The sequence below is a fragment of the Miniopterus schreibersii genome (genome assembly GCF_964146895.1).
Source record: "Miniopterus schreibersii genome assembly, chromosome: 1".
Taxonomy (NCBI): Eukaryota; Metazoa; Chordata; class Mammalia; order Chiroptera; family Miniopteridae; genus Miniopterus; species Miniopterus schreibersii.
The window spans coordinates 50500351-50513126 of record NC_138101.1 but is presented as its reverse complement, the minus strand read 5'-3'; the positions used below and the strand labels follow the sequence as shown (position 1 = coordinate 50513126).

The window sequence follows — 12776 nt, the reverse complement described above, 5'->3', positions numbered from 1 at the left end:
CTAATCTAAAAACTCTGTTCACCACCCCCTTCCCACCTGAGAAATAAATCTCCCAGAAGTAACACTCACTCACCAAGGTATGGATGCTTAGCAGCAGGATGGGTAGAGATTTTTCAGAATCTCTAATTGAAGATAAAGCTCCCCAGGTGATTATCATCTACAACCCTTCACCCAGCCATATTTCACACCCCAGGGGAGTGTGTTCTTCCCATTTAGAGTCACTGTTCTATTCCAATGATTTTATTTTTTATTTAAAAATCTCAGCCCCAAACAAGTTGAGGCTCAAGATTACGCAGAAAGAGAAATATATTTCAGTGATTTTTTAAAATTTTAGTATTTCTTATAATTTTTTAAAAAAATGTTTTTATTGATTTTCGAGAGAGAGAAGGGAGAGGGATAGATAGTAACATTGAGACATCGATCTGCTGCCTCCTGCGTGCCCCCCACTGGGGTGGAGCCTGAAACCAGGCATGTGCCCTGACCGGGAATCGAACCAGGGACTTCTTGGTTCATGGATTGACACTCGACCACTGAGCCACACCGGCCAGGGATCATATAATTTTTTGTGTTTACTTTGTGTGTGTGTGTGTTGTATGTGTGGATAGGTTAGGAAAATAATTTCCTTTAAAAATGCAGAACAACATTTTCCTCTGAACTAATAGATACCTTTAGAATAGATAACTTCTAGTTGAGAAATTTTCATTAGCATAAGTTACTTCTTTCCACGAAACCAATTTTTTCTCTTTTGGGTAAAGTTGAAAGTAGCTAATATTCCTTATTTGCAACCTTATTAGTGTTTTCAGTACTTTAAATGCCTTTTTGATTGACATAAATTTGTAATGCTTTATTGATAGAAAAACATTCCTTTAAATGCACATCTCTACTGGTTTCTCTGAAACAGTATAGAAGGGAGGGATATTTATCACATTGCCAGGATATCCTGGGCAGTGGCATTATAATCAAATTCAGTTCAGTTCAGTTTTGTTTAAGAGATTTTTCACAAACTGTTTGGCAGTAAATTAACAACTTGAAGCCAATTTTTATGTCTTGACTTCTATTTGTGTTTGGTTTTATGGTCTACAAAGTTTATTTATTGTTTACATGAAAACAGTCTTAGAAGTATTATCCAGTAAAGCCAGAATTGGCTACAATCCAGAAGGCATTTGTTATCGTGTAATACAAAAAGTCATACAGAAGCAAAGACTTCATCTAACAGTGGTGGACTGGTTAATGTTTAACAACTATCTCTTTAAAAAAATCAGAACTGATTATCATATTTACCAATTTCTGGGGTGTAAATGTTCTCACTGTGAACAATTTCAAGCTGCCAATGTGACATCAGTGAAGGCAAAAATGGAAAGAGATGCTCATACCTGGCTTTCCAAAGCCACTACAAGGCGGCCCCAGCATGCCACTGGACAATACACGACTGTCCCACAGTAGCACTATAGAGAGAGGAACACTTCCCGTACAACAAGTAGATAACATGGGAATTTTGTAGAGAAAGCATTAGAAGAGACGACTGCTCAGTGAATTTGTGCTATAAACATGTAGGAACCCTAGAAATACAGTTGGTAAAATTCTGAGCTTTGAATAATTGAATATTAACTATAATTTGCATTTGATATTGGTAAAAGAAAGAGAAGATCATTCCAGCATAGAAAATAGTCATCTTATGAACAAAAGGAGAAGAAAGACAGCTGAAACAATTCTCCTTAGCAAAAATAGTTTAGCAGTTTAACCACTACATTTCATAGCCAGAGAAGTTGGCTTTCCCTCACAGAACCGATCTAGACGGGTACACACAAAATATACTAAATGTTTTGTGAAATTGAGTACTTATTCTGTGCTCAACAGTAGAGATTGAGGAAGGTAGGAGAAATGAAGATGTCTAATGGAAAACTAAAACGAAACAAGGGAAACACAAACGTGAGGTAATCATGTGGCAAAACTATAGATAATGACAGGCTGACTTATTGGGTATAGCACTTGGGAAGTTCAAAAGCGTACTGAAAATATGCTGCTTATTAAAATAGGCACAGTAGGAGTGCTGTGTATTTTATAAGCTTTACCTGCAGCGTGATCCCTTGTACGTGAAGATTTTATTAAAAGCTACTCTAATTTTTGCTGCTTTCATTCATATTATTTATAGATGTAAATTTGTCTTTTTCTCTAGGAAAATTTTCTCAATGTTCTTTGTATAATTTCTCTAGCTTCCATTGTTGTGGGCTTGTGTTTATGTGTAAATACCAAATTGTGTTCTTATAAAGGAGCCTTATCTCAGTTAAGTCCTAGCTCACCCTTGTTTGAATCATACTCAGCTTTAACTGTGACAATTAGAACAGGCCCACGTCATCAACTACTTGGGGCTAAGATGAAAAGCCCATCTCAAGAGAAGACCAGGACTATTATGTAGAGATACTGTACTTTAAAATACTTCTTGGTTTTCATTATTACAAAACATTATTTTAAAACTTTCAAATCATTTACTTTGTCATAATTTAAATAAAGCACAGTAGCAAAAATCTTCCTTATTACATGGGCGTTTGATTAATTACAGTAGTCATGAGATGTATATGTCTTCATTTGATCTATTTAGTTTCCAGCCCACTGACACTGAAACTTCCTACTGATTAAATCAGTTGTATTTCTATAACTAGCAATGAATAGAAAACAATTCCATTTACAATAGCATCAAAAAGAATAAAATACTTAATAAATTTAACAAAAGAGGTAAAAATTTTTTACTTGGAAAAGTACAAAACATTTGAAAGAAATTAAAGATCTAAATAAAGACCTGTCATTGTTCACTGATTAGAAGATTTAATATATATATATTTTAAATATATCTTCATTGATTTCAGAAAGAGAAAGGGAGAGGGAGAGAGAGAGATAGAAACATCAATGATGAGAGTCATTGATCGGCTGCCTCCTGCACGCCCCCGACTGGGGACGGAGCCCGCAACCCGGGCCTGTGCCCTGACCGGGAATCGAACCCCAGTCGCCTGGATCCCAGGTCGACGCTCAACTGCTGAGCCACGCCGGCCAGGTTTAATGACAATAGTGTCCAAATTGACCTGTAGATTAAACACAATACCTATCAAAACCACAGCTGCCTTTTTTGCAGAAATTGACAATCTGTTCTTAAAATTCACATGCAAGGGACACAAAAGAGCCAAAAAAATATTGAAAAAGAACACATTTGGTTGATTCGCACCTCCCAATTTCAAAACTGTAGCATTCAAGACATTGTGGTATTTGCATGTGATACACATACAGATCAATGAAATAGAATTGAGAGTCCAGAAATAAACCCTTACATTTATGATCAATTGATTTTCAACAAGGATATCAGGACAGTTTCATGGATAAGAAACAGTCTTTTCAATAAATGGTGCTGGGACAACTAGCTAACCACATACAAAAGAATGAAGGTAGACTCCTGCCTCATATCATATACAAAACTGAAATCAAAATGGATCATAGACTTAAATATAAGCTAAAATATAGGAGTAAGAAAAAATAGGAACAAATTTTCATGGTCTTGGGTTAGGAAATGTTTGTTTGTTTGTTTGTTTGTTTGTTTTAAGTATGGCTGAAAGCACAGCTAACAAAAGGGAAAAAAATAGATAAATCCCACTTCATCAAAATTAAAAACATTTGTGCTTCAAAGGATACCAGCAAAAAAGTAAAAAATATTACATGATAGGGGCCTTTTATTCAGAATATATGAAGAACTTTTACAACTCACTAATAAAGAGAAAATAACTATTTAAAAATGGCGAAAGGATCTGAACAGACATTTCCCCAAAGAAGATATACAAATGGGTAACAAGCCCATGAAAAGATGCTCAGCATCATTAGCAGTTCGGCAAATGCAAATCAAACCACAGTAAGATACCATTTCACATACACTTGGCTGGTTATCATCAAAAAGACAGATCATAAGTGTGGGAAAGGGTAGGGGGAAATTGGAGCCCTCATACCCTGTTGGTGGGAATGCAAACTGGTCCAGCCACTTTGTAAAACAGTTTGGCAGTTCCTCACATGTTAAACATAGAGTGGGGCTATGAGCCAATGAGTCCATGCTTAGAAATAAAATATTTACATGAATGTTTATAATAACATTATTCATAATGACCAAAAGTAGAAACAACCTAAAAGTCTGTCCAATGCCCATCAGCTAATAAGTAGACAAATGTGATGTATCCATACGGTGGAATATTATTCAGCCATAAAAAGATGGAAGTATTGATACATGCTACAGCATCAGTGAACCGTGAAAACATTATGCTATATGAAATGAAGGCAGTCACAGAAGATCACATATTGCATGATCCCATTTATATGATATATCTAGAATAGGCAATTTTATAAAGACAGGAAGTCGGTTCAGCAGCACCTTGGGCTGGGGCATGAGTAAGAAACAGTACAGGGTTTTTTGGGGGGTGATGGAAACACTACAAAATCGATTGTGGTGATAGCTGCATAACTTTGTGAATATCCTAAAAACCATTAAATTGAACAAATTTGTGAATTATATCTCAATAAAGCTATTACAAAAAAGTATATGGGCAATTTCTTGTGTTTCCAGTTAAAACTAAATCTAAACCATAGCACCATGATTTGAGAGCTATTATTGTGTAGGGATATATCATCTAGGAGATGACTGGACAGTGTGAGCAAAGCAATCTCACTCTGTCAGCCCGCAATTGATAGAGTCTTTCTTTGAGTTCTGTATCTCATTTTAATCTCCATCCTTTAATAAGGATGTGGAAAATTTGGAGACAGTTCTGACAAGTACATTATAGTGATACAAATTATTAGAGACCAAAGCTTATGAAAGAACATGAGGATGTTAGTATAATTTAATCCAGAATCAAGGGGGAAAACAGAGCTGGGCACTTGGGATATGTAAGGGAATCAAGGGCTGTCTGCTAATAAGAGAAATCTAGTAAATGTCACAAGAGGAAATGAACTAGCTCTGCACCATATCTATAAAAGATATAATTAAGTATAGTTGGAATAAATTGAAACCAGATAACTGTACATTGCACAATGTTCTGATAATGAGAGTAATTATTTATAAAAGTGTTTTAAAAATCTAGAGACATTTAACATTAGGAGGTATGGATACTTCTAAGAGTTTAAAGAACATGAAAAATATATAAGCCATTTTGTATATGAGAATATCAGGTTATAAAATAATATATATTAAATAATTGCAATTAGAGAAACTTCCTAGCAAAAAGACAAGAAAAAAATATACCAAGTTTAATAGTTCCTATCATTAATATGATGATCAGTGCATATTATCTTTTTAATGTATTTTTTTCACATTTCCCGTAATTTACTGTATATCTATATATCTATATCTATATAATCAACAAATAAAAATGTTAAATACATATAGAATACATATATTCGTCTTAGTTTAGGCATATGGGTCCTCTATAGATACTTTCACACTTTAATCACATTTTTCCCACAGGCAAGAAATGTTTCCCCAGGAACAAACAGATGGTGTTAACCTCTCCACTTCATTAGACTATTTTTTCTGATTTACTAGATCTAAATTATAATACTATTGTAACTTATTTTAGATTTATTATTTTTTACCAAATATGTCTAGCACACTATATTTGCTCAAATAAGATACAGTTTTAATGACAATTCTTTATCTCTTATTTATCAGATGATTACACTACAGGTATTTGAAATAGCAGACTTTCACCAAGCATACCTTAGGCCACTCATATTACTTCAGTATAAAGAATATATAAGAGACAAAGTGCGTTGACTCTTTCCAGGGTTCAATGGTTTAATTATGTTTTATAATGCCTCTGGTTTATCTTCCCTTTGTAGTTTTTAAAGTTATAACTCAGTCAGTATTTACTGAGAGATCACCATGAGCAACTTTCTTCTTGGAGTTTCAAAATCATTATGTTCCCACATAGCAGATAAATGAGAGAATTTTTGCAAATTATTCCTTGTTAATAATTCAGAGTTCTTATTTGTAGATTCCTAGGGCAAGCAAGCTTTCTGGAAAGTAAACACACAGTCAGAGGCTGTGCTCTGGCTTCTCCTACCCTTTTTTATTCCTTTGGTCTATGGTAACTTTCATCAAAAGTCCTACTTGGCTTTTCTATATGGATTTTAAATTTGATGTCATATTAATGACTAAGTAATAATATTTACTTAATATACCTTCCTTTCTCTCTAGAGCTGTAGTCTCCAAGTAATTCAGATTTCTGGGATTCATCTCAGCCCATGTTTCTGGGACGGTTCTCTTCCATGTGTTTGTTTTAAAAGCTTCCTGCAATAAAAGCGCCCGGGTTCAGGTTATTCCATTAAAGGGCTTTGTTCACCTGCCTTCTCCGTAGAACAGCTGTCTTCAGCCCTTGACTGCACAGTCTCGGGGAAGCTTTTAAAAAATGCACTTACCTAGGCTCCCTCCAAGGCCAGTTATCTTACTCTATTGGAGGTGCGGGGAGCCACTGGGGTTTTAGGGTGTGTGTTTTCTACCAGGTGCATTACAGGTGATTTCTCAGGTGAAGTGAGATTTGCTAACTATGCGCTAGTTGGTGAGTGACTTGTGACCGGGGCCTTGCCCTGTGTCTTCATTGTCACCGTCGACTGCGGTGCCCTGTGCTAGTCTTCCCATGAAGGCTCGTGGGATGCATGATAGCCGGCCACCCCGGTGCATGTCCCCGTGCCTGCGCCCCAGCCACCTGAAGCTGATGCCGTCCCAGGTTTAGTCATGTCGCCCTTCATTTTCTTAGCACAGGTGCAGCAGTGAACAGCAGCGAGAGCCTCCCTCCGTCTTCGTCCGTCAACGACATCTCCTCCATGTCCACCGACCAGACCCTGGCGTCCGACACTGACAGCAGCCTGGAAGCCTCGGCGGGCCCGCTGGGTTGTTGCAGGTGACTAGCCGCCTGCCTGCGAAACCCCGCGTTCTTCAGGAGGTGACGCGACGGAGCCCACGCCCACGCCCACTCGCACACACTCATGCACACGCGCAGCCACGGGAGCACGGCAAGGGCGAGGCCAAGCCCGAGCGGAAACATCCTCAGCCTGCTTCTCCAGAGTCCATAGTGCGCTAAGCGAAACGCATCCCTAACTTCTCGCTGCTCTTGCTTTCGGCCCCCCGGTGATGCTTACTACTGAAGGCAGATCCAGCAGCGAGGGAAGCCTTTCCCCTAGAGTGTAATTGTAATGGCTGCAAAACCAGTGACCTGTAGCTGCCCTTTCCAATGGCATGACAAGGTGTGCCGTGGCCCCGTCCAGCATGTGTGTGTCTCTATCTTGCATCTACCTGCTCCTCTTGGCCTAGTCAGATGGATGTAGATACAGATCCGCATGTGTCTGTATTCATACAGCACTACTTACTTAGAGATGCTCCTGTCAGTGTCCTCAGGGCCCTACCAACACATCATGCACTGGGGTACCACGTGGTCCATTTCGTGTGATCTATTACTCTGACGTCAAACCCATCTGTAATATATTGCCAGTATATAAGCTGTTTAGTTTGTTAATTGATTAAGCTGTATGTCTTATGAGAAAACATGTAAAGGGGGGAAATGTGGGGGGAGTGAGCTCTCTCGGACCCTTGAAGGTGTAGCTTCCAAATTTGAACTGATTAAATGGCACCTGTATACCAATTTGTAGAAAGAATATATGTGATGCTTATGTACAGTGTGGGGGCGGGAGGGGGTGACAGTTTCCAGGCACTGAATGGTTTGGCCTTTAGGAGGAAGGCGGGAATACAGGCTGAGGGTCTTTTCCCTGACAACGTGTGGGTCGGATTGACTAGAGCAGTGTTGCAGTACAGAGGAAGACCTAAAGGAGATTATTGCCCAGATACTAGGAGACACTAACGTCCATATTTTAGATAGTAGACCCCATTTGTCATTTATAAATTATGTCACAACTGGACAGAGAGCGGCAGGTGGTGAGGCAGGGATATTGTGCACATGTCTGATTGTAAGAACTTCTCCCTAAAACAGAGCAGGAGGCCTCTCTATGATGTCCTTTAGAAAACGAGCCTACTTAGACCATCTTCACATTGTGGGTTGTGTTTTCCAGGACTGTGCTGCTTCCCAGGTTGATACTCTGCCATGGTTTTACTTTGAGAAGAAATATTACTTTCCTCTTCTGGAATTAAGTAATAATAATAATAACTTTAAAAAACAACAATCCAAAGCACAAGGTGATCCTCAGGTTAGCATTTTGAGAACATTTCCACAGATGTTATTATTTCTCAGGAGTTTCCCTGACTCCTTAATGTTTATTTATTTTCATCAATTTGAACCATCCAAGAAGGGCTGACAATTCGAGTTTAGTCCCGCAGTTGATGGGATAGCAATAACTCCGCCCAGAAGTTACTGCTGCTCAACAGCTTTAGCAATATGAGTTTGTCTTAAAAGCCATGAAGCATTTATGTCAGTGTTTAGCAAAATCACATGAGTTTAGCTCACATTTAATGAAAGTGCTTCCTGAGCACCTAAGGAGACACCGTGAAACTTCTTGGTTATACCCAAGGCAACCCCAGAGGGACTTCTCAGCAATACTGGAGACTGGCTCGAGGCCGCCCTTCTTCCTCCCTTTGCTAAACTCTGCATCACAGCCCTTTTTGCACTCGGACCATTTTGGTGCCTACCAATGTGGTGATATTTCACCTGAAGAAGTGAAACACGTGAAATAGATGAGTGATGAGTGTGATATGCTGGCAAATGGAATCTCTTCGAAACTAGAGCAAACAAGGAAGCCAGTGCTCTGAAAACCGCCTTAAATACAACAGGGAAGCTTTGTCTCCTTTCAAGCAATAGCGCCAACCCCCACTATCGCCATGCGAGCAATGCTGCCACTTACGTGATTGCTTCACACAGTAGGATTCATGCCAGGAGGTCATTTAATTAAAACGGGGAGAAAAAAAACCCACATTAGACTGTGCAGCTTGTCCCCTAGAATAAAAGTAGCCCAGTTTCTCTCTTGCTGCTATTGTTTTTGGTTAATATAGCAGACAACCTGATTTTAAAAAGTTATCTCATTTTTCCTTCTGTCACACTCCCCAACCCCAACCCCTTAAAAACACAAAAATGTTTCTTCTTTGTATCCATTCGTTTTTACTTCCTCTGTGTTCTCCTCTGGCTTCACCTGCAGCTGCTCAACTCCTGACTTTCTAGCACTTGCAATGAGGAGCAGAGAGCAGGCACCTCTGAAAGAGAGTCCCAAGGGGAATGTCATCAGCTACAAAATGACATCAAAAGATAGGAGGAGACCTCCAGCCAGCATCTTAGAGGTGCTTGGCAGCTAGACTATCTCTCATGTGCACAGAAGTGGAGATTTCTTCACTCAGATTAAACCAGGCAAGAACTAGGTAATGCCCCTCCCTGCTGTTACTGCCTTCCCTACACGCTACTAGCTGATCTCCCCGTCGTCTGGCTCTGAGGAGCTGATTGCCTTTAGCTGGCTCTCCCTTATGGACAAGCCAGAATGGAACAAAGCCCTCAGATTGACGTATCATGTACAAATAGAACTAGGAGTTTGGCTTTTTGACTGCTTATAGGATTAATCTCACTAGGTTATCAAAGCAAGGTAGGTGATGCAACAACGAAAAGAATTATTTCAGAAGCCCACCAGCCCTTCATGATCCTGGGTCTACTTTATTGTAATCTCTTCAGGAGGTGATTATGTTGTTATCACATTTACAAAATAGATTATGATCTGCATTGAGCCTTCTTTCCCTGAAAAAAAATCCTAGATAGCCACCTGTGACTTCCAAAGGACTCTCTTGCTTTTTAGGCAGGGAAGAGTGAAGTCACCTGGACTCTATGTTCCCGAAAAAACGGAAGGTCCTCCTGCCTGCGGCTGGGGTTCACGTCAGAGTGTGCAGCTGGCACGCTGAGATACCCAACCTTTTGTCATTTGCTACAAGGTGATGGTTTTGCAATGAACCTTAGTGAAATGCTTTGTTGTATTTTTGTAGGAAGGATGGCTGTGTGCCCACAGGCAGGAGGAATTAAACTGTTGGGAGAGTTTGGCAAAATCTACCACCACATTGATACGTTTACATGAATTTTGTGAGTCAGTCTGTTCATTTTCTTTTAAAAAGATACATTAGCCTTGCAACCAAATTTCTTCTTGTAGAATAAGGACTGATAATGACCTTGCATCTTCAAGAATCTGATGACCGAGCTTTGAGGGCATGTCTACCACAGGTGGCCAATTCCTTCCAATTAGGGTAAGCTATTTAACTGAGGGCCGAGGAGCAGGATTGCTTTTCTTAATGTTATCATTATCAGAAAAATATTACCTAAGGAGACATCATGGTAACAGCTTACTAGTAAATCAGAAAATAGGCCTTGACAAATGGAATACATGGAACAGATAAAAATACATAAATCTTTTTATGATCTGGTTAGGGGGAGGGGGTGGGTGGAAGCAAAACTCACTTTTAAATTTTAAATGTTCATTGCAAAATCTAAACTATACAAAGCCTACTTCTTTTTAATTCTTTCAACATATGACAATCTAAATCTTAAAAGCAGTGCATTCTATAAAGAATGTTGTCAGCCAGCTTTGCTGAAAAATTTATCTTTTACAGCTCAGAGAAATAAATAAAATTGCTCCAGGAATCTGAGCCCAACCACTTTGGGTCTAAAGATAAATCCCACATCCACCCCTCTCACAATCCTCCCCTACTCCCACCCCTTCACACACACATTTTAATTGTGAGAATCCAACACGTTCCACAGATATCATTAAACCATCAGGAAAACTTCTTCCTGTAACAACAAACAAGTTACAATGTAAATAGTTATATTAATTATTTTCCATGTGATTAAAATATAAGATATTGTTAATTCCTTTGCCTCTTAGACAGTCTGTTCACTGTCTGATATGGTTTACTTTGACCCATTTCCTTGGTCAGACTTCTGTGTATCTAACTTTTGACTCTGTGGGACCAATGGCCAGTATATTCTAATGGAAACAAATCTCCCAACCCTTATCTAGCATTAAACTGTTCACCTTGCCATGTCTATCTTGCAACAAGACCTAACTTGTACCTGCCTGTTATTCTGCATGATTGGACTCCCAAGACTATCACCAATGATGAGAATTGTCCTGTGTCAGTGTTCATAAAATGGACTTAAAGCACACACATTCATACACACCTCCCCTTACACTTCTAGGTCAACCCTGAAGGCAAAACCATGTGCGTCCAGTTTCTTTGCAAGGTCTTGGTGAGAACTGAAAGTCAGCCTAAAGGATCAAATGCAATCTCAGTGATGTTTAATAAGGATTTGAAATTATTTAATTCATTTCTGTGTTTTTTCTCTCTTTTTTATTTCTAAGTTTTTTCCCTATATTTTCAAAATGTCGGTGGAACAAGAGGGCAAAGGGGGGAGAATTTTGGCTCTTTGGACTCTTTGTAGGTGGATACTGAGTTAATGCATTGTGATTTCTGTTTCTTATGAATTATTAAAAACCAGAGCGAGTTTGCTTCACTTAACATAAAACCAAATCTAAATCAGACTTTGTGGAAGTGTGCTATTGAGAATGGTTGTGGCGCTGCTCATTGCCTTGGGTTTCATGTCTTGACAGTAACTCCGAAATGTCTCACATGGTTTCCTAGTCCGATTGTGCCAGGGAATAAATAAGAAATAAGGAATGACCTACTTCCTCCCTTTGGGTAAAGTGTGAGTAATGTGTATGTGACCATGTAGAAGGCTGTGTTCTCATGTGAGAATGGTTTCTTCTAAAAATGACCTTCATTTCTGTTTGGGGATACTAGTTGTGTGTGTGTGCAATTCAGTAAGTTTCTTAAATGTATAAATCAGTGAAGGGGAAGAAATTATTTTCTGGGAACATTATAGGTGAGTAGAACAGGGTTAAATATCCTCGGTTATTTTATGAGAATTTCTAATCAGTTTAATTATTACCCAAGAGAGAAGGTAAAAGGTTTTTTTGTCTACATGGTAGCTAACTTAATATCTCAAACTCCTTGGTATATTAAAAACTATAATTTTGTGGCTTGATAAGGAGGTCACTGAACCTGTGTTAATTAGCCGGAAGTATCTAAACAATGTCAAGGAATGGCCCTTCTATTTCTATAAATAAAACATTTCATTTAACCAATTTACTATTAGAAAATCTGGAAGATGAACATACCTATTCTTTTAAGTTAACACAATTTATCCTTTTATTTATGAGGAAAGTAGAAACCAAAGCCTTTTGTTATCTCTGGCATAGCTTCTATTCTAATTTAAACCACAGATCTTTACTCTCTTAATAAATTAACTTTAACAATGGTCAGGTAAAGGTACCTGAAAAGACCCACAATATTAAGAAGGGAAATTGCATTCTACAATATTATTCATGGAGAGAAAGGAGTTATTGGTGCATTCCTTAGTAAAAGGTTACTAAATATTGGGGAATTTTAACCCATTTTGCAGAAAGGAGAAGAAAGGAGCCTTGAAAATTACCTTTCTTGTAGCTACTTAGGGGACAGCCAACCTAGAAGGATGATTCCTTTTGCTCAGTAACATCACTAGGTTGAACACAAGGCAGCAGTTTTGACATGACCAGTTCTTCAGGATGGTGTTTTGTACTTGTCACGAGCCTCTCCTCCAGGGCTTTAGAAAGGCGCAGCTGGAAGACCTTTGCCCAGCAGTGCGCCACACTGAAAATCTCACCACGTCTGGTCACTTCATGCGAGTGCCACTGTGTGTGCCCCTCACCTCTCTCAGCTCCACACGGAATTCCACTTG

The 12776-nt window shown here is 38.9% G+C and overlaps 1 protein-coding gene across 14 annotated transcripts in view; it reads left to right on the top strand.

The window, feature by feature from the left end:
* Positions 1 to 11699, top strand: part of MAPK10 (mitogen-activated protein kinase 10) — a 249390-nt gene extending 237691 nt beyond the window's left edge. For 7 of the 14 annotated variants that reach the window (XR_013999882.1, XM_081151612.1, XM_081151604.1 and 4 more), the window contains one exon: positions 6783 to 11538. Coding sequence is in view for 12 of the 14 variants with exons in the window: in XM_081151612.1 (XP_081007738.1) it covers positions 6783 to 6799 (17 nt within the window). In the remaining 2 variants the exon portion in view is untranslated. Of the gene's footprint in view, positions 1 to 6782 lie in introns of all 14 variants that reach the window. The other 7 variants (XM_081151610.1, XM_081151603.1, XM_081151608.1 and 4 more) reach the window with 3 other exon arrangements.
* Positions 11700 to 12776: the final 1077 nt, after the last annotated feature.